The sequence below is a fragment of the Schistocerca americana genome, chromosome 2 (genome assembly GCF_021461395.2).
Source record: "Schistocerca americana isolate TAMUIC-IGC-003095 chromosome 2, iqSchAmer2.1, whole genome shotgun sequence".
NCBI lineage: Eukaryota > Metazoa > Arthropoda > Insecta > Orthoptera > Acrididae > Schistocerca > Schistocerca americana.
Window position 1 is genome coordinate 445,331,516 of NC_060120.1, and position 21,801 is coordinate 445,353,316.

Below are 21,801 nucleotides of genomic sequence, written 5' to 3' on the forward strand. Positions count from 1 at the left end.
GTGAGAGTAGAAATTGAGCAGGATGGAGAGTTTTTTGAGCTAGTGTTGTGCATGTTGCTCTAGTTCCGGGAGGGCAAGAGTTTCAATGTGTGTTATGGGTTCCAGGAATTTGGAATCGCATAGCAGGAGAATTTTATGGATGGAGAGAAGGTATTACAAGGAGGTTTGATCTTGGTTAATATGGTTTTGCAAGACTATGTTGTTGAGAGATAAGGACTGGCAGAATCTGAAAGATGGAGGTCATTGTGGAAGGAGGGGTGCTAGCCTGACAGATTCCAAACCAACAACCTCCTTTCTAGTTGCCATGACCAACTATGTCTCCTTTGAAGGCAATACCTACAAACTTACCTATGGGCACCTGCATGGCACCATCCTATGCCAACCTATTCATGGCCCATCTCAAGGAATCCTTCCTAAACACTCAGAATCCTAAACCCCTCTCTTGGTTCAGATTCACTGATGACATCTCTGTGATCTGAATCGAGGGTGAGGACATCCTGTCCACATGTCTCCAGAATCTCAACAGCTTCATCTGGTACTACTCAACCCAACAAACCACCTTCCTAGATGTTGACCTCCACCCCAAAGATGGCTACATGAGTATCTGTGTCCATATCAAACCTAATAACCACATGCAATACCTCCTCTTTGACACCTGCCACCCATTCCATACCTAGAAGTTCCTCCCATACAGCCTAGCCACCCATGGTTGTCACATCTGCAGTGATGAGTGGTCCCTCTCAAAATATACCAAGAGTCTCACTGAGACCTCCACAGACTGTATTATTATTTGTACAAAAACAAATCTGCCATGCCTTATCTTTCCAGTCTCCCACAACCTCCTGAAGTCTCACCATTTGGCCACAGAGGAGCATACGCCTAATAACTCAGCACCAGGACTGGAGCAACTGAATTATGTTCTCTCACCAGAGTTTCAACTTCATTGCATTATGCCCTGAAATGAGAAATGTCCTGCACACTACCCTTCCCACCCCTCCCACAGTAGTTTTCCACCATCCACTGAACCTACACAAACTGTGGCCAAGAAACAAGTGGACCTCTCTGTTGCTGTGCACGCTCACAAACATAACATCCTTATTTCAATGACTGATTCACAGTGTGTGCCATATGGATACTTCCTACTAACACCAGGTTTTCTGAATTGCGCAGGTGGGAACACTCCCTGAAATATAACCCTCCTGGCCTCAACCTTCATTAGTCATTTTTCTCACCCATCCAGCCCTTCCCTGTTCCCATTCCAGCACTACACACCCCCGATTCCACGAACGCACCCAGTCTTTTTAGTTCTCTCCTTTTCCCCCAATCACCCCCTCCTACATCTTCCTACCCTCCATCTAACATCCCAACTTGTCACTATGCACTCTCCAGCAACACTTCATTGTCCCCAAACTCTACCCTGCTATATCTCCCCACCCCCACCCCCCAAACCGGCTTTCCCCGTCTTCTCCTCCCCTCACTCAGTTGCCACTCCTATGTTGCACTGTTGCTGTTGTTCTCAGTGTGGCTTCAGCTGCTAGAGACTGCAGTCATGTGTGTGTGAGTTGCATATCTGTATGTGTATGTGTGTCGTATATTTCTGACAGAGGCCTTGTTGGCCAGAAGCTCGTATTGCATCAGTTTTTTTGTTGTGCCTATCTGCGACTCAGCTTCTACACTATATGGTGAGTAGAAACTTTCCTTTTCATAATATTGTTATATTCCATTCTGGATTTTCCATTGTTCAGTATTATGAAAAGGACAGAGTGCTACTCAACCATACAGAGGAGATGCTTAGTTGCAGACAGGCACTACAAAAAGACTGCTAAACATGTGAGCCTTCTGCCAAAAGGTCTTCTGCTAAAGTAGACAACACACACACAGATTTATGTAAGTACAAACACACACACACACACACACACACACACACACACCAGCACTCAGACCCATGACAACTGTCTCAGCTCATTGAGGCCAGTATCTCACAGTCTGGTCTCAGTGTCCTTTGAGAGTGGTCATGTTTATCTGAGTTGTGCTTGCATGAATGTGTTTGTGTTGTCTACTTTAGAAGAAGGCCTTTTTACCAAAAGCCTACATGTTTAGTAATCTTTTTGTTGTACCTGCCTGTGACTCAATACCACCTCTACATGGTGCGTAGCAACTTATTTGTAGTTGAGGTACATAAGACAAGAATAATGGAAAAATGGGATACATATAACAAATTCATAAAACAAACATACATATGCTATCTATTGCTGAATTACATACTGCTTTACTAAAACCGAGCTTTGTCCTAAATGATGAAGGTACAAATGTCTCACTGTTTCAGTTGTATGTTCACACACAGGCACACCTATGCCCATACATGGTGTGCATGGTGCCAGCACCATGTAGGGACATAGGCATGTGTATGCATATGTTTTCTTTGTGTATTTCACTCCAGTTCTCAAAGGATAACTCCAAAAGCTAGGAAGTGTTATTTATTTTGTGTATGCCTGTCAACAACTCAATGTTTCTGTCTTTTTGTGAGTGGTCTCCTTTAATCCAAAAATATTTGATACATATTTACAATTTTGGATGATTAAGTGTTAACCTATAACAAAGTGGATGAACTGAGTAAAATGATAAGATTTTCAGATATAAACCATATTAACAATAACTAAAACACAGGCTGAAAATGCTATAAATCAACTGTGTAAGTTAAAAATTTATTTGATGTAGATACTGTTACACCACATCTTATAAAGAAACATAATGGAAGTCTAGAAAAACTCTTATGATATATACTGAATGCTGTAATAGAGAAAGAGTCTTCTTATAGTTTCATTACAACTAATTAAAATAAAGCCAGTCTTAAAGCAAGGAAACAGAGGTGAATTAGGACATTACATATTGATATAATGAATTTCCATTTTTTCAAAACTCTATGAAGTGAAAATGAAATATATAGTTGTAGCCTTACAAATAAATTTAAAATACTGCACCCAGCTTCACACAGTTTCAGGGAAATGTAGACAACAAAAATGGCAACAAATGATGCTGTTCTGGGCCCCTTTGATAGACAAAAGAAGACTTGTTAGATTTTAAAGGAATTTTATATGGTATTTCATTTTTTAAACCATTCAAAGGCAATGTGAAAGCTATGTCAGTAAGGCAATAGGATACAAGGCTATGCTACAACACTTTCAAATCTTTCATGGGAAAGCAGAAACAATGAACAGAAATCACACACATTAATGGGAATAATCTAATCAATTACTGATTTCAATTAAAAACCAACCAACCAAAAAGTAACACATTACAAGATTCTGTACTGAGATTAGTTTTACTTATTCTGAATGGATCAGGATTTTTCAAAGCAATCTGATGACACTATATTTATATACACAGCACAGACAATGGAGGACATTAAAAATGAAGTAGTCCTGAGTACTGTAATTGCAAATAAGTGTCCACTTCAAAAACCCCTTTTTACAAATTTTTGCAAAACACTCTACATATTATTTGAAAAGAAGCAGCACAGAAAATGCAATATAAATATAAAATAAACAGACAATTTAGTGAGAAGATTAATAAAACTTGCTTAATTAATTTACGTAGGTAGGAATTTGAAATTGTAGGGGTCATGCAGATACACTTTGTGAAAGAAAAACTCAACATTTTTCTATTCTGAAAAACAGTTAAGCCAGTGGATAAGAAAGTCCTTGGAATTATTTAAATGTGGAAGTTCAGATTTAGAATATGCATTGATGGTGACAGTGTCATTAATATAATTTTATGATAAAATATCCACAAAGACAGGCTAAACAGTAAATTTAGTTTGTCCATTCCATTGCTTTCATTCATGGTTGCACTTCTGCACTTCAGATTCATAATGAATCATATTTGTATAAATGTATAAATATTGTATACTCACATTACCACTGCAGTCTGACGAATTATAAATTAAACTGTATGAAAAAATTAGTACATTTTCACCCTGCCTATCAGTTTTACACCAACTGGTTATTGTGAACATATCTTCCTGTACATTAATGTCCCACCTACGAATATTACCAGATGTTTCCTTATCACATTTTCAAATTCAGAGAATTGAATTTCTAGTATTGAACTGCATGTATTATTAAGAGGTACATACAACAGAACAATACAGTAATTTACAGGGTACAGATATTATAGTTTATTAAATTGTAGTAGTGTCATAATTTGAGATGAATTTTGATAAATTAATTTACCTTAAAATGAATTTTTACTACTCATGAGTGATCTTACCCATCAAAACATCAATGAGTTGAGCTGCCATTTTACGATGACTTGGCAAGAACATAGAAAAATTTTCATCTCGACCTAACTTCATTGGAATACTGATATCAGGTGGTTTTATTGGTTTAATTTCAACTTCTTGCACACCACCAGTCACACCACTTCTGTCAACTAGATCTATGTCCTGAAAACGGTCTTCCTGTAATATAAAATGATCTATAAATATAATCATCCTTCTTTCTATTATAGTACAGCCAGCAATTTATCTTGGTTTTCATGGAGTATAAGACTTTATACAAGATAAATATTTCATGGCAAGTGTAAGAAGTTTCGTATTCCCAGGAACAAAAATGCAAAAATCATAAAGGTTAAAAAGAGAAAGAATGTTGTTGCAAATCAGTCCTAAAGTTGATCCCCTCTAAACATAATATTGTTCAAAATGTGTCCTGTCTGAATAAATATCTTATTTTTGTACCTCTGCCATAAACAAGTTAATTCAGTTGTTTGGTCTACCTATTTTGTTTTATAAATATTGGCACATTTAATGCAAACAAAAGAATGAGTATAGGTGTAGCTGACAACGTGAATGGTTGTTGGCACATAAAGAAGACTGAAAATGTTGCTGAGCTTCCAGAAAATCTAATTCTTCACACTCAGCAATGGAATATGCATACACCCATATGACTACAATGCTCGGGCTGACTACACTGTACTGCCACTCCACTTAATACATCCTTCACTCCAGTCAGACTGCCACTGCAGTCTGACTGGAGTGAAGGATGTATTAAGTGGAGTTTTATTGTATTTTAACAGACTGCAACTGACAAAGCTACTTTGACTCTAACAAGGGCATAGCCAAAGGGGGTCCGGAACACTCTATCTCCTAAATGAAGTTACACATGACCTAGTTGCCATGTAGCATACCTGAAACATACTTTTATTTTCAATTATGTGACAAAAAGGGATATACTCTATCGATAGCCAACAAGGCAACCCATAGATTTAAACTATCAATATATTGATAGCAGTACCAGCTATCACCAACCCCTAATTTAAACAAGGCCAACTACTGTATGTTGTTGCCCTTACTTGAGCTTAGTTGTTGTTTTATTGATCAGTTCTGTCATTACTTGTATTTGAGTTTAGTGTAAGTGCTGCAGTTTATTGTTTTTCTGCCATGTGCTGTAATGATAACTTCTAATTATGAATATCTTTGTAACAAGAAGGGCCTAATTACCTGTCTACAGCTGTTTAATGTTAGCACCATAGACGTTATTTGGAGACTGGCAGAACTTTGGGGCTGCAATAATTCAGTGCTTCACAAGGCAGTAGAGTCATAAACAACATTACAAATAACTTTACGTTAAAATTAGTGCATAAAAATGCACATGGATTTGCTTGTTTCTCCCAAAAATTGAGTTGATCAACAAAAATATCACATAACTTTTTTTAAAAAAAGTTTGCTCAAAATTCTATAATTAGTACCTCAAATGGCAAAAATCACCCAATCTGGTCATCCAATGTAATGTAATTGACGTGGTCTGTGGTGGGCCTTACAGGGCTTACATAGACACCATTAGCTCATGGACAGTTCATTAGCCATTTTTTGCCATTTTTCATACCAAAACCAAACCAGAGATTTGAAGACAGCTATGCACAGCAAATGGCTGGAGTTTTTACAATATATTCCTAAGATCTCAAACTCTAACAACCTTGAAAATTTTGTTGGCATCTGCTTCCATTTCTGAGATACAGAGGTCCAAAGCTACCTTACATGTACAGTACATGTAAAATACGAATGTAAAATATGGTGTGATGCAAAAATATAATTTATAAAGTGATGTAGCATGGAGAAATATGCTGCAAATAGTCCCTGTTATCATCTGAATGGTTCTGAGAACCCCATGTTGTAGTACTGAAACACACATAAAATTTTTGTGCATGTAAAATTCAATTTCACGTAAGTAAACTCCCAAATTTTACTAACCCATACAGTTCTTCTCACATGAGTGACATGCCCTGGTGTAGCAGTAAAAAGAAGGAAACATAGTTGAAAGTGAAAGAGCAGTGCTAGGAAAAGAGTGAAGTAGACAGTGCCAATGGGACAGGAATAAAGAGATGGAGAAAGTGGAAATGAGTGAGAGACAGTGGTAATAAGAGACAGTATATGTGGTCATGACAATGAGGAAGAGAGAGATAGTGACAGTGAGAAGAGACAGCAGCAGTTGGAACGAATAAATGAGATGGTAGCAGTAAGTGAGGGCAAGAGGGAGACAGTGATAGTAAGAGGAGACAGTAGTAGTAGTATGTAAGAAAGAAGGAGAGTGGCTGTGAGATGTGACTGATCACTTCCTCAGCACAAATCAGAACTGAAAGAAGAAGAGTTAAAAAATAACCTTGGAGGCTGCAGGGAGATTGGAGCATGACTGCTTCTCAGTAGTTTGCCAAAATACACCACTCCACAGTAATGATATCATATCTCTGCTTGGTGAAAGCACGGAGATCACTGTCACTGAAAATGGTTTATCATTCTTTATGGAAATTCCAGAATGTACAGACCAAAATTGAGAAAATGCACTATTATGCACAGAAGTGTAAAATTACACAACAAAGGCAGAAAAAGGTGTTTGATATGCAGCATTAAAGTGTAAAATATGTCATATTAAGTTCAAAAAATCAAAATATGCAATATGCATTAATTTATTTTCTGTAATGTCAAAGTAAGCAGACTTGCACAAGGAAACCATGAGGCATGCAATGACATGGCACAAATGGTACTGATTTGTTTAAAACGACTGAAATTTTATCTGACCCACATTGATAGCCACACCCATTAGCACACTGCTTCTGGGGTTTTCTCTATTGACTAGTCTCAGAAAATTATAAATCTAGCAACATTTTATGTATGATGAGATTTAAATGAATGTTTCCAATTGACAGTAGATGTTGCATGAAATGCTTTATAACCCATCCTGGCCTGGGCTAACCCTACCTACACCTGACGGGGACAAAATTGAAAACATCCTCAGAGCTACCAGTTAAATCCACCAAATGACTCTTAGGAGGGTCATTGTAATGGGACACACCCTCCTCTAACATTTCGAATCTTGTATAGGTGACGTCATAAGCGCGTGACTGCGTGTGAGATCGCTCTCTAAGTTTTCATCTATTTTTAGTTTTCAGATATATATTTTAACTGTTTTTGTGATAATATTTACTATATAAGTGACTTATTAGTGGTTTCTTCATTCACCTCTGCATTTCGTGTGTTGTGGCCTGATATTTGTGAGTGTTTCGTATCGAGCAACTTAACCTCTTACCCGTGTTTACATTCCGCGCTGACCAGTTGCAGCTGTAGCGGCGCATCGAAAGCTAAGTACTAATTAATTGTTTGTGTTTAGTATTTTATTTAGGAACTTTAGTGGTCTTCAACCGGTGTTCTTGGTGTTTTCCGGTGAAATAACTTCAGAAGAAATTTTTGCGAACTGCTTTCAGTTTCGTTACTGTCATTAGACGTTTGATTTTCTTTCTGTGTTAGTATTTTGTTATATTCTCATTTGTTGTTGATTAATACTTTCAATAATAGTAGTTACTTCCCTTGTAGAGCAAGTTTGTGATAATTGTAGTCAGTTTTTAACATCTTCTTATTGTAGTAGCGGAACTTAGATAAAGTTGTTTTCTTGTTTCAATAATTGTAAAATTTTACCATGAGTGAGAAGTGTGGGCTTTGCCGTAGGTTCGTGAGTAGTGGATTGCGGTGTGAGACTTGTTCGAAGTATTTTCACTGGGGGGAATGCAGTGGGGAAGCCAGTGGGCATTCTGGTGAGATCCTCTCCTGGAACTGCAGGTTATGTAGCAAGAGTAAGTTGATAGAGGAGCAGGAGCGTAAGATCTGTGCCCTTCAGGTGCAGTTGAAAAACGCACAGGAGGAGCTAGATAGGATGAGGAGGGAGAAGGGGGTTGGGGAATGGGAGCTGGCTGTTGGCAAGAGATCTGCTAGGAGAAGGAGATTTTCAGATAGCTTTACTATTGGTGTTTGTAATAGATATGACCAACTGTCAGAGTCTAGTGGAGAGGAATCTCTAGTAGCTGTAGATGTAGGAAGTATGCAGCAGACCTCAGCAGTTACGGTGGCTAGGACAGTTGCAAAGTCTAAGAGAAAGAAGAAGGTTCTGCTGTTAGGTAGTTCTCATGGTAGAGGTGTAGGCCAGCAGTTGCAGGAAGTTTTGGGGAGTGAGTACCAGGTCACCAGCATTGTGAAGCCTAATGCAGGATTGGCTCAGGTGACTTTTAACATAGGGGGGTTATGTAGGGATTTTACTAAAGAGGATCAGGTAGTGATTGTGGGTGGGGCTGGTAATAGTATTGATAGGGATGGGAAGTATGACATAGATGGTGACCTGGAAAAGATAGCTACTCAGACTGGCAACACGAATGTGCATTTCGTGGAACTGTTTCAGCGTCACGATCGGCCTCATCTTAATATAGCCGTCAGGCGTAATAACATGAGACTTGGGGGTGCGCTGATGACAGAAGGCATGAGTCACATTTCAGTGGTGTCGGTGGAGTCTATCAGTAGGACGGGTTTCACTAGACATGGCCTGCACCTCAACAGGTATGGGAAGGGGAGGTTGGCAAAACTTATAGGTGACAGCATAGGTGGGGGTGGTGGGATCACTCATGGGAAAATTCCGGTAGTTGTGGGTGTTAGAGCTGTACCTTTTTTAGATTGAAGTCAGCTGATAGGTATTCCTGCTTAAGGGAAGTCTCTCTAACAAAGAAACCACTTTCTACAAAGCTTGGGTATCCGATTAATGAGGGAATTAGTATATTTCATCAAAATATACAAGGTATTCGAGATAAAGTTAGTGAACTGCTTATAGATGTTGACTCTGAAATTATTGGTATATCTGAACACTTCTTAAATAAGGAGATAATTCAGAGGCTTCCTTTACCAGGATACAGGTTGGCTGGCAGCTTTTCTAGGAGCTCTTTGCGGTGTGGGGGAGTAGCCATGTATGTGAAAAACGGTATCCCATTTGAGTCAATTGATGTTTCAAAGTACTGCACTGAAAAGGTGTTTGAATGTTGTGCAGGTGTGGTTAAATTTAGTGGAGCTAAACTTCTTACTGTTGTTATTTATAGATCCCCAGACTCCGATTTCACAACATTTTTGCTAAAGCTAGAGAAGGTTCTTGGTTCACTTTATAGGAAATACAAAAAGTTAGTTATATGTGGTGACTTCAATATTAATTGTATAAGTGATTGTGCAAGGAAAAGGATGCTGGTAGACCTCCTTAATTCATATAATCTTATGCAAACCGTATTCTTTCCAACGAGAGTGCAAGGGAACAGTAGAACAACCATAGACAATATTTTTGTTCATTCGTCATTATTAGAAGGGCATTCTGTTAGCAAAAAGGTGAATGGCCTTTCAGATCATGATGCACAAATTTTAAGTCTAAAAGATTTTTGTGCTTCAACACATGTTAAATATAGTTACCAACTTTTTAGGAAAGCTGATCCAGTTGCTGTACAGACTTTTGTAAACCTTATCAAGGAACAAGATTGGCAAGATGTTTATAGTGCTGATACAGTAGACGATAAATATAATGCTTTCCTCAAGACTTTTCTCGTGCTCTTTGAAAGTTGCTTTCCGTTAGAACGTTTAAAACAGGGTACTAGCACAAACAGGCAGCCTGGGTGGCTGACTAAAGGGATAAGAATATCTTGTAGAACAAAGTGGCAATTATATCAAAACGTTAGAAACAGTCAAAATCTAAATGCAGCAGCCCATTACAAACAGTATTGTAAGGTGCTTAAAAAAGTTATTAGGAAGGCAAAACGTATGTGGTATGCAGATAGAATAGCTAAGTCTCAGGATAAAATTAAAACCATATGGTCAGTCGTAAAGGAAGTGGCTGGTCTGCAGAGACAGGTCGAGGATATAGAATCAGTGCGTAGTGGGGATGTCCGTGTTGCTGATAAGTCGCATATATGTACAGTACTTAATAATCACTTTCTGAATATAGCAGGTGAACTAAATAGAAACCTAGTCCCAACAGGGAATCATATAGCGCTCTTAGAAAAAAGTGTTCCGAGACTGTTACCTGAAATGCTCCTCCATGATACTGACAAGAGGGAGATTGAGTTAATAATTAAATCACTAAAGACCAAGAACTCTCATGGATATGACGGGGTATCTAGCAGAATACTGAAGTATTGTTCCACGTATATTAGCTCAGTACTTAGCCATATCTGTAACTTTTCCTTTAGCAGTGGTCGGTTTCCTGACCGATTAAAGTACTCGGTAGTGAAGCCACTTTATAAAAAGGGAGACAGGGATAATGTTGACAATTATAGACCTATTTCTATGCCATCGGTGTTTGCTAAAGTTATCGAGAGGCTTGTATATACAAGGTTACTGCAGCATTTAAATTCACATAATTTGCTGTCAAATGTACAGTTTGGTTTTAGAAATGGCTTAACAACTGAAAATGCTATATTCTCTTTTCTCTGTGAGGTTTTGGACGGATTAAATAAAAGGTTGAGAACGTTAGGTGTTTTCTTTGATTTAACGAAGGCTTTTGACTGTGTTGACCACAAAATATTACTGCAGAAGTTGGAACATTATGGAGTAAGGGGAGTAGCTTACAATTGGTTCGCCTCCTACTTTAAGAACAGAAAGCAGAAGGTAATCCTCCGCAATATTGAGAGTGGTAATGATGTTCAGTCCCAATGGGGCACTGTTAAATGGGGCGTTCCCCAAGGGTCGGTGCTGGGGCCACTGCTGTTCCTTATTTATGTAAATGATATGCCTTCTAGTATTACAGGTGATTCAAAAATATTTCTGTTTGCTGATGACACCACCTTGGTAGTGAAGGATCTTGTGTGTAATATTGAAACATTATCAAATAATGTAGTTCATGAAGTAAGTTCGTGGCTTGTGGAAAATAATTTGATGCTAAATCACAGTAAGACTCAGTTTTTACAGTTTCTAACCCACAATTCAACAAGAACTGACATTTTAATCAGACAGAATGGGCATGTTATAAGCGAGACGGAACAGTTCAAGTTCCTAGGCGTACGGATAGATAGTAAGCTGTTGTGGAAAGCCCATGTTCAGGATCTTGTTCAGAAACTAAATGCCGCTTTATTTACCATTAGAACAGTATCTGAAATAAGTGACATTTCAACACGAAAAGTAGTATACTTCGCATATTTTCATACGCTTATGTCATATGGTATTATTTTTTGGGGTAATTCTTCTGATTCAAAAAGGGTATTTTTGGCTCAAAAACGGGCTGTTCGAGCTATGTATGGTGTAAGTTCGAAAACCTCTTGTCGACCCCTATTCAATAGTCTGGGAATTTTGACATTGCCCTCACAGTATGTATTTTCTTTAATGTCGTTTGTTGTTAGCAATATTAGCTTATTCCCAAGAGTTAGCAGCTTTCACTCAGTTAATACTAGGCAGAAATCAAATCTGCATGTGGAATGCACTTCCTTGACTCTTGTGCAGAAAGGAGTGCAGTATTCTGCTGCATCCATTTTCAATAAGCTACCACAAGAACTCAAAAGTCTTAGCAGTAGCCCAAACACTTTTAAGTCTAAACTGAAGAGTTTCCTCATGGCTCACTCCTTCTATTCTGTCGAGGAGCTCCTGGAAGAGATAAAAAATTAAGCAAATTCCAGTGTTACATTCTTGATTTTCTTTATTTAAACTAACGACTTGTTTCATTTTATGTGTTTCTACAATCGTGTTATAATTTCATGTATTGACTCGTTCCATGACCATGGAGACTTCTCCTAAATGTGGTCCCACGGAACAATAAATAAATAAATAAATAAAAATAAATGAAAATTATCTCATCTGTTTAAATAAATGAGTTTCATATGATATTATATATGATGTATTATATTTCAGTGTAAAATGTATAAAAAGAAATTAATTGATATGTACTAACTCTGTGTTTACAGCTAAAATTCTTCTTCTTTTAGAAATATTTGAAATTACAAAATATCTGGCACACTTAACATTCCTATTATTAATTATACAATCTGACACTAATTATTAAATTTATTTCTGGATTCATTTACAAAATAATGATATAACTTGGTGCAGATCCTTTTTCTGTCAAGAAAGTTTGTAAACTCTTTCATTTTGTAAACTCTTTGGAATATTGTTAGTACCCTAGAATGAGTTAGAGGCAGTGGGCATGCCTCTCTTGTGGAATTGGACATGTTTTTCATTATGGCAATAACAATGTGAATTTGTGCTTTAAATTGGGGATTGTAAAGACACTGTGACATAGAAGAATGATTTGAAATAAAAAAGTCATAGAAACAGAAATTACTTCATCAATTATCATGTCAATTGGAACCCATAAACTCAAAATTTCAGCTCAAAGAATCTACCCATAGACATGACAAACTGGAGCCAACAACAAGAAAATGAAGATAAGAAACAAAATAATTTTTGTATATTACTCCTCTCGAAGTGTTTGAAAGAAAGCAATTGATCTTCTTGAAGATACTGAAAAACTACTGGTGATGTGTGGAGGGTAAGATTACAACATCCTTTATGTACGTCATAATTTCAGTAATGAATGTAATATTACAGAAGTGCCAGGGTCTGTAAGCAAAATGTTGTTTAACCTGAGAAACAGTTTCTGTGTACCTCCCAAAGTATGCATTATGACACAATGACAGGACTTATGATGACACTCGCTTACAGTGGTCTTGTATCACATATTTAAATGTCCTTATACTGATGTTGCAGTGTAAAAAATATGCAAACAAGAAGATTCCAAATACACTGAATTGACTGGTGTTCGATATCCAAGGTGTTTGGATTTATTAGTTATTTGTAACATTAGCTGTGTTGCTAGACTGATGCCTAAATGTTAACTAAGCTGATGAATTTTCACACAATTGATACATTATGAAAAATATACTGAACATGTGAGTTTTAATGTATTTCTTTCATTGATAAATCTCAATATAGTCTATGTATAACTACTATCTGAAAGTGATAATGGCACAGAATTCAGGAGAATCTGTTCCATAAATTCACGCCTTGGAAATTTATATGTCAATTGAGTGTGTGCTTGGAGGTCAATAAAAGATTGTCTCCACAGGACAAAGATACTAGAATAAATGTATGATGTATCATTTTCTGGCATGAAGAGACACAAAATGACTACACAATATGCAGCAAATGCTAAAGTTATGAAATGCATAACTAGTGTACAAAAGACAATTTTATTAAGAAATTTGTTACATTCACAAAGAGACAGGCAAGCTGCCCAGTACCTACTTCCAGGAAGTATGGCTCACAATGTATTCACTAGCAACACATATAAATCAACTAAAGCATTATTTCTAGCTTTCTTAACAAGAACCCCACCTTAGGGGAGAAATCAGGAAAGAAATGGAAGGGGTACAATCATTCAAAACTTAGATTCAAGAGAGCCATTACACAACATGGGCCCTTGTTACCCTAGGTTTTGTGTAACCCTACTTGAGTCATAAGACCACAAAGGTCACATTGGTCCCTTTCAGATGGGTTCTAAGTTACCTGCCTCCCCCCCCCCCCCCCCCTCACCTCACTGTTTTCTAGTATCTTCCTATTATTTACTCTTTTGTACTACGGAGACCTCATTCAGCTGAATCATAGTTTTCTGTCATTTGTACTGTAATCATGCCACCGGAAGTTTAATTTGTGAATCTGACAGCATACTTTGTCCTGTAATGGTCTTAAGGTTTGTCACAGTATCATATTTGGGCAAGAAGGAGTCATGCTTTTACCAGGATACAAAATAGCATTAGTATTAAGGTAATACTAACTATGAGTGTAGTAGCTTAGGAAATACCTGCCACCATAGGAATGACAAAATGTGTAGAAACATGTGCTCTAGTGAAACTGTAACATTTGTCCATTTTAATTGTTAAGGAAAGAATCATGTAACATCTGTGGAATACTGGTCTGTAAAATACTTGATCTTTGTTCTTAATGACATCTAATTTTTTATGTTCATTCAAGTTAGTTAGAGTCACAAAACAGCATTGCCGTACACTTCTATTTACAGACAGCAGAACACTAATTAACCAGATCTATTCCTCTCATTTAATCAGGTGTGAGAAAGAGGTAGTCACTGTCTGATCCAGTAATAGTACAGGGTGACAATTATTGAACTATATCAAATAAAATCATCATAACTTCTGAATGGTTTGCATTAGGACATTCAAACTGCACAGTTGGCTGCAAGCCATCATGGGAATTAGTATGCACATGCACACAACTCTTGGTGTTCTCAGTCATTTGCACATGAAAACATGCACATATAGTGCTTGTGAAGGCTTACTATGCGAGCAATAACAGCCCAATTGCAGTTCAAAGAAAGTGCGTGACCCAGTTCCAGCTGAAGACAATTGGTCCAAGTGTGCTAACAATCAAGAATTTGATTCATGAGTTTGATAGAGCAGGCAGTGTTGGCAATGTTGTTCATCCAAAAAGGGTGAAAAATGCAGGAAAACATCGACAAGACTCACGCTGTGTTTCAAACCAGATCAGATGACTGGTTTGGTTTAACGACGAAGCCCACTTTCATTTGGATGGATTCATCAATAAGTAAAATTGGCGCATTTAGGGGACTGAAAATCCACACTTTTATGATTGAGAAGTCTCTTCATCCTCCACAAGTGACTGTGTGATGTGAAATGTCCAGTCACAAAATAATCAGTGACTATCAAACGGTATGTTAAGGTTTTGGAAGATGATTTCATCCCCATTATTGAAAGTGGCCCTGATTTCAACAAGATGCGGTGTGCACAAGACAGAGCTCAATCCCACTGAAGCAGGAGGGTGTTTGATGATCTGGAGCAGCACTTAGGGGGCCACATTCTGGCTCTGGGGCACCGAGGCCACTAGCATGAGCCTCAACTGGCTGCCATATTCTCCAGATCTGAACACATGCAACTCCTTTTTGTGGGACTATATTGAAGACAAGGTGTACGGCAGTAACACCAAAACCATTGCTGAACTGAAAACAGCCATTTAGGAGGTCACTGACAGCACTGAGTTCTGAAACTTTGGCAGGTCATGTAGAATTTTGCTATTCATCTGCGCCACATCATCACCAAGGATGGCAGGCGTGTCGAACATGTCATAACCTAAACCCAAATATCTGCAGTGACGTTAAAATGTTGAATAAAGTGTGCACACATCATGGTTTGTAACTAATTAACATTTTTTATGTATAGTTCAATAATTGTCACTCTTTATTTTCACAATGTAACAACCATGAAGACCAAGTCTGAGAGGGAAGTTATTAATGAAGAACAACAAGTAGCACTGAAAGCACAGAACTGAACTCCTGGGTGGAGAGTGCTGCATTTTATACAAACATTGAATACTCCAAGATATACAAACATTACAAGCATAAAAAAATTTCAAGACTCTTCCAGAAATGGTAATACTAAATGACAAATAACTGCTGCTGGCCTGGTCTGAACTGGTTACACAAACCATGCCAATCATCAACATTAACAACTACGCCACACTGATGCAGCACAGTTTGTGGCAGTGTTCCCTACCCTGGAGAAATAGCAGTCTGCTGTTTCAGAATTTCTCATTGAAGCCAACTACAGAGCCATGGATATAAATCTTATCAATGTTCCTCAGTTTGGCAGCACTGGAAGACCCTTGCATTCTGGTCATGTTGTCAAATTCTCTTCACTATTATGTGTATTATGGGTAGCCTCACCCACTGAAGTATGGTGATCACTGAGCAGCTCTTCATTTTCCTAGAGCAAGAAGCCCTCCAGGAAGCGTGTGGTGCGAAAATTATTCTCGGGACTGAGACCTGACTGAACCCTGAGATAGGAAGTTCTGAAATATTTAGTGAGGGTTGGAACGTGTATCGGAAAGACAGATTAGACACCATACGAGGTGGTGTCTTCATTGCAGTTGACAAAAATATTGTGTCTACTGAGGTCAAAGTAGAGAGTGATTGTGAAGCTATCTGGACACGTTTAACTGGGCTAGGGGAAATAAAGTTAATTGTGGGGTGTTATTACCGGCCACCAGGTTCCACCGTGACAGTTCTAGAATCATTCAGAGGGAGTCTACATTCTGTATCGCAGAAGTACCCGGATCTTGCTATATTAGTCGGAGGCGACTTCAACCTACCTAGGATAGACTGAGATGTCTATGGATTCATTACAGGTGGTACAGATAAGCTATCGTGTGAATTACTTTTGAACACATTATCCAAAAACTGTCTTGAGCAGCTAAATCGACAGCCAACACATAATGGAAATATTTTAGATCTGGTAGCCACGAACAGACCAGACCTCATCGACGGTGTCAGTGTTGAGACAGGGATTAGTGATCATAGTGTTGTCATTATGACCATGGTTACGAAAGTTTAAAAGTCGGTCAAGAAGGCTAGGAGAGTATTCTTACTAGAAAGAGCAGATAAGCAGTTGTTAGCATCCCACTTAGTAAATGAATCGACTTCATTTACTTCCGGTATGATGGACATGGAAGAATTATGGGCAAATTTTAAACACATTGTAAATCACGCGTTGGACAAGTATGTGCCGAAAAAGTGGGTTACAGATGCAAAAGACCCACTGTGGTTCAACAGTGCAATTCGGAGAATGCTCAGGAAGCAAAGGCAGTTGCACTCGCGGTACAAGAATGATCAGGAGAATGAGGACAGGCAAAAGTTAGAAGAGATTCGTGCTGCTGTAAAAAGAGCAATGCGCGAAGCATTCAACCGCTACCACCGTCACACCTTAGCAAAAGATCTTGCTGAAAACCCAAGGAAATTCTGGTCTTACGTAAAATCGGTAAGCGGGTCAAAGGCTTCCATCCAGTCACTCACTGATCAGTCTGGCCTGGCAATGGAAGACAGCAAAACAAAAGCTGAAATTTTAAATTTAGCATTTGAGAAATCTTACATGCAGGAGGATCGTACAAACATACCACCATTAGAGTCTCGTACAGATTCCCGTATGGAGGACATAGTGATAGACATCCCTGAGGCTGTGAAGCAGCTGAATGGGTTGAAAATAAACAAATCGCCAGGTCCTGATGGGATTCCAATTCGATTTTACAGAGAGTACTCTACTACATTGGCTCCTTACTTAGCTTGCATTTTGCACAGGTGATGCCTGTATATAAGAAGGGTAGAAGGACGGATCCTCAAAATTACAGACCAATATCCTTAACATCAGTTTGTTGCAGTATTCTTGAACATATTCTCAGTTTGAATATAATGAATTTCCTTGAGACAGAGAAGTTGCTGTCGATGCATCAGCACGGTTTTAGAAAGCATTGCTCCTGTGAAACGCAACTCACCCTTTTTTCAGCATGGATGAAGGGTATCAGATGGATGCCATATTCCTTGACTTCCGGAAAGTGTTTGACTTGGTGCCCCACTGCAGACTCCTAACTAAGGTATGAGCATATGGGATTGGTTTCCAAGTATGTGAGTGGCTTGAAGACTTCTTGAGTAATAGAACCCAGTACGTTGTCCTCGATGGTGAGTGTTCATCGGAGATGAGGGTATCATCAGGGGGCCCCAGGGAAGTGTGGTAGGTCCGCTGTTGTTTTCTATCTACATAAATGATCTTTTGGATAGGATGGATAGCAATGTGCGGCTGTTTGCTGATGATACTGTGTTGTATGGGATGGTGTCATCGTTGAGTGACTGTAGGAGGATACAAGATGACTTGGACAGGATTTGTGATTGGTGTAAAGAATGGCAGCTAACTCCAAATATAGATAAATGTAAATTAAAGCAGATGAATAGGAAAAATCCTGTAATGTTTGAATACTCCATTAGTAGTGTAGCGCTTGACACAGTCACGTCGATTAAATAGTTGGGCGTAACACTGCAGAGCGATATGAAGTGGGACAAGCATGTAATGGCAGTTGTAGGGAAGGCAGATGGTCATCTTCGGTTCATTGGTAGAGTTTTGGGAAGATGTGGTTCATCTGTGAAGGAGACTGCTTATAAAGCACTAGTACGACCTATTCTTGACTTTGGGATCCCTATCAGGTCGGATTGAGGGAGGACATAGAAGCAATTCAGAGGCAGGCTGCTAGATTTGTTACTGGTAGGTTTTATCATCACGCGAGTGTTACGGAAATGCTTCAGGAACTCAGGTGGTAGTCTCTACAGGAAAGGAGGTGTTCTTTTAATGAATTGCTACTGAGGAAATTTAGAGAACCAGCATATGAGGCTGACTGCAGTACAATTTAACTGTCGCCAACTTACATTTCATGGAAGGACCACAAAGATAAGATAAAAGATATTAGGGCTTGTACAGAGGCATATAGGCAGTCATTTTTCCCTCATTCTGTTTGGGAGTGGAACAGGGAGAGAAGATGCTAGTTGTGGTACGAGGTACCCTCCAACATGCACCGTATGGTGGATTGCGGGGTATGTGTGTAGATGTAGATGTAGATCAATCTGCACCCCATGACTGCAGTAGGCACTTCTGTCTTTTGATGAATGTTCATAATCCTCAACTTCATATGTGATATCTGACAAAAAATGAATGATACAGTACACATGAAATAGTGATTTAGTAACTTTTCCAATGTGGCACCATCCACACAGGCTAAAAATCCATACCAAGCTTCCTGGTCTGTATTTCAACAATGAGTGTTTGGCATTATAGTACTCTTGTGCTTTTGCCTGGGTGTCCAAGGTCCATAGAATCTAAGTATGGTGCAAAAAGGAGTACACTACTCTTGCATAAAAATATTTAATGCTCTCCCTCAGGCAATAAAAATGTCAGTTACTGATCCACATACTTTTAAAGATCAGCTTAAACAGTATCTTCTAACTAAAACCATTTACTCACTGGACAAATTTATGTATGAGAATATGTGAATTGATTTTGGTCTATTGTAAGTCTGTTCAATGTAATTTGTAACTTTTTACAAAAAACTATTCTTGTAAACATTTTTTCTATGTAATATATTATTCAGTGTACTACCTATTATTATAAACAAATGTCTCAAATCTATGTAAATGACACATTCTACACCCAAGCGATTTAACGCTAATGGGTCTACAGAATATGAATGAAATAAATAAATAAATAATAAATATCCAAGCCAGCTGTCTTCTGTCCCAGTTATGTTGTTTTTCACGTAGTCATCCTAGTATCATGCAGCTGAAGCAAAAACAAGTGTATCCATTGTTGTTTACCCTCTCCACCATGCAGAAGAAAAGACAGTGTAAAGGCTATACTGTCTTGCTTCACCATGTTGTATGTAAATGTCATGAAAGGTAGTACTGTATCTGAATCTCTCTATTTGAAATTAGTGTACATCGATACCATATCTCTCAAGTCTTATTAAAACATTCTGTGAGGCCATTTGTCTGTTGGTGATGTCACAGTGTGATATTACCTCTGATACCAGCCTCAGCTACAAAACATATACATGATCAAAAACCATTGCACAGTGTGGTCTGTTGTTTAAAATGAAGTCTTTCACAATTCACTTCCAGAGCTTCAGCAGTTGGCACTGCTTTTGTGACAGATTAGTGGATGTGACAGTCAGTGTAGACTGTGTAGACAGTGTAGATTGATTCACATTTGTCAACATCAGGAACCTATCCAATGAGGTTGATCCTAATTCAGTGGAATAGTGCTGCTACAGGCAGAACTGGTACCAGATGTCCTGAGGCAAATGCAGCATGTGCTTCCATCACTAGCATTCCTTACAGTGGCTAACTTAGTAACAAATGAATATGTGTGATGGATCAGTAGAGACTTAGCTAGTGATACTTGCAGCTGCTTTGATGTATTGTGTCCATGAATCCCAGGTGACCAGATGTTGGAGTGTCATGGAAAAACTTCAGGGTAACTGGCCAATCATCTCCACCCTATCGGATCACAGTTCCTCTAAAAAAATGTTTCATTTATTACTTGGAATTTTCCTTTGGTTGATTCCTCAGTTTCAAGGCTTCTACAGTTTTCAGGAAAGCCGGTTCTTCCTTCTGTTCAGTAGCATTGGCATATAATGCAATGATGCCTGAGATTTCACAGCATGTGCTCCCATCACTGGCATTCCTTACAGCTGCTCACGTAATGTCGAATAGATGTGTCTAATGGATCAGTAGAGACTTAGCTAGAGATGACTGCAGTTGGTTTCATGTACTGTCTTCATGAATCCCATGTGACCAAATGTTGGAGAGTCATGGAAAAACTCCAGAATAACTGGCCACTGTTGAGCTGCGTTGATGAGTAATCATTTCCACACCATTGGATCACAGTTCCTCTAACAGAATATTTCATTTATTACTTGGAATTTTCTTCTAGTTAATTCAATGGTCTTCAAGGCTTCTATGGTTTTCAGTAATGCTGGTTCTTCCTCTGTTCAGCAGCAGCAATGCCATTTGATGTAATGATAAATGAGATTTTGTGCACAATGATATGTTCCACAGAAGGATTTCTTGAAACCCAGTCAATGTCCTCTTGTTTTTGTCTATTGTTTGTGATGACGGGCTCCTGAAGCCTCTGGGTCTACCTTGTCAGTCAACCCAATGAGAACTTTAGGTTAGTTAGCCAGTACAGAGAATGGTGTCCCATCACAATGATGAATTGTTTGCCAAATAAATATAGATGGAACTTGTTGATGGCCAAAATAACACAAACTTTCTCAGTTGTAGAGTAGTTCATCTTAGACTTGGAAGCATAAGCTATCTCCTTTTTAGCACCCTCCAAAATATGTACTAGACCTGCAACTACCCCATAACTGCCAGTGTTGTTGAGAAGTTCTATCTCAACATTCTCATCATGCAACACAAGTACTATAGAAGATGACAGCATCTCCTTAAAGAGGCCTCTCATGCAGCTTGCTCATGGAAATTTGGCATCTCCCTGCAGTAGTTCTTACAAGGGTGTGCCTTGGTGCAAAAGTCCTTTATGAATTGCCAGTAGTACAAACACATTCTGAGAAAACTTCTCACATCACAAATGTGCTCTTATTTTCTCTGTGTCAGGATGGATTTCATCACTAATCACTAGGTGCCCCAAGATTTTTAATTCTTGGGTGGCAAAGAGGCACCTTTTTGGATTCAGGCAAAGACCTATAGTCAGAACACACTTCAACAACATTCTTAGGTAGCTTAGATGTTCTTCAAACCTCAAACAACAATGTTATCCTGATAGCAGAGACACATCTTACATTTTAGTTGTTGAAGCAGTTGTATATCATACACTCAAAGGTGGCAGGTGCAATACATAGTCCAAACAGCATAAATTGAAGCCATTATAGAAGCCATCAGTAGTTACAAAGACAGTCTTTTTCCAGTCAGCTTTGGCCACTTCAATTTTCCAGTAGGTTACTTCATCTCCACAGTTGAGAAATATTTTACTCCTTGCAACAACTCTCATCAGTGTGCAGCAATGGGTAGTCATGTTATTTCATGATTTACTTCAGCCATCAGCAGTAGTATGGAAACACCATGTCCCATTCTTCTACTTCACAAGCACAACATGAAAGGGCAA

General features: G+C 38.5%; 1 protein-coding gene across 4 annotated transcripts in view; it reads right to left on the reverse strand.

Moving 5' to 3' along the window:
• The window catches only part of LOC124595577 (phenoloxidase 2-like), a 223,104-nt gene that overhangs the window by 139,105 nt on the left and 62,198 nt on the right, over window positions 1–21,801 (reverse strand). For 3 of the 4 annotated variants that reach the window (XM_047134363.1, XM_047134364.1, XM_047134365.1), the window contains exon 3: window positions 4,270–4,459. The exons of the other annotated variant lie outside the window; for it this stretch is intronic. In XM_047134363.1, coding sequence (XP_046990319.1) covers window positions 4,270–4,459 — 190 coding nt within the window. The remainder of the gene's footprint in view (window positions 1–4,269; window positions 4,460–21,801) is intronic. 4 annotated transcript variants of the gene reach the window in all.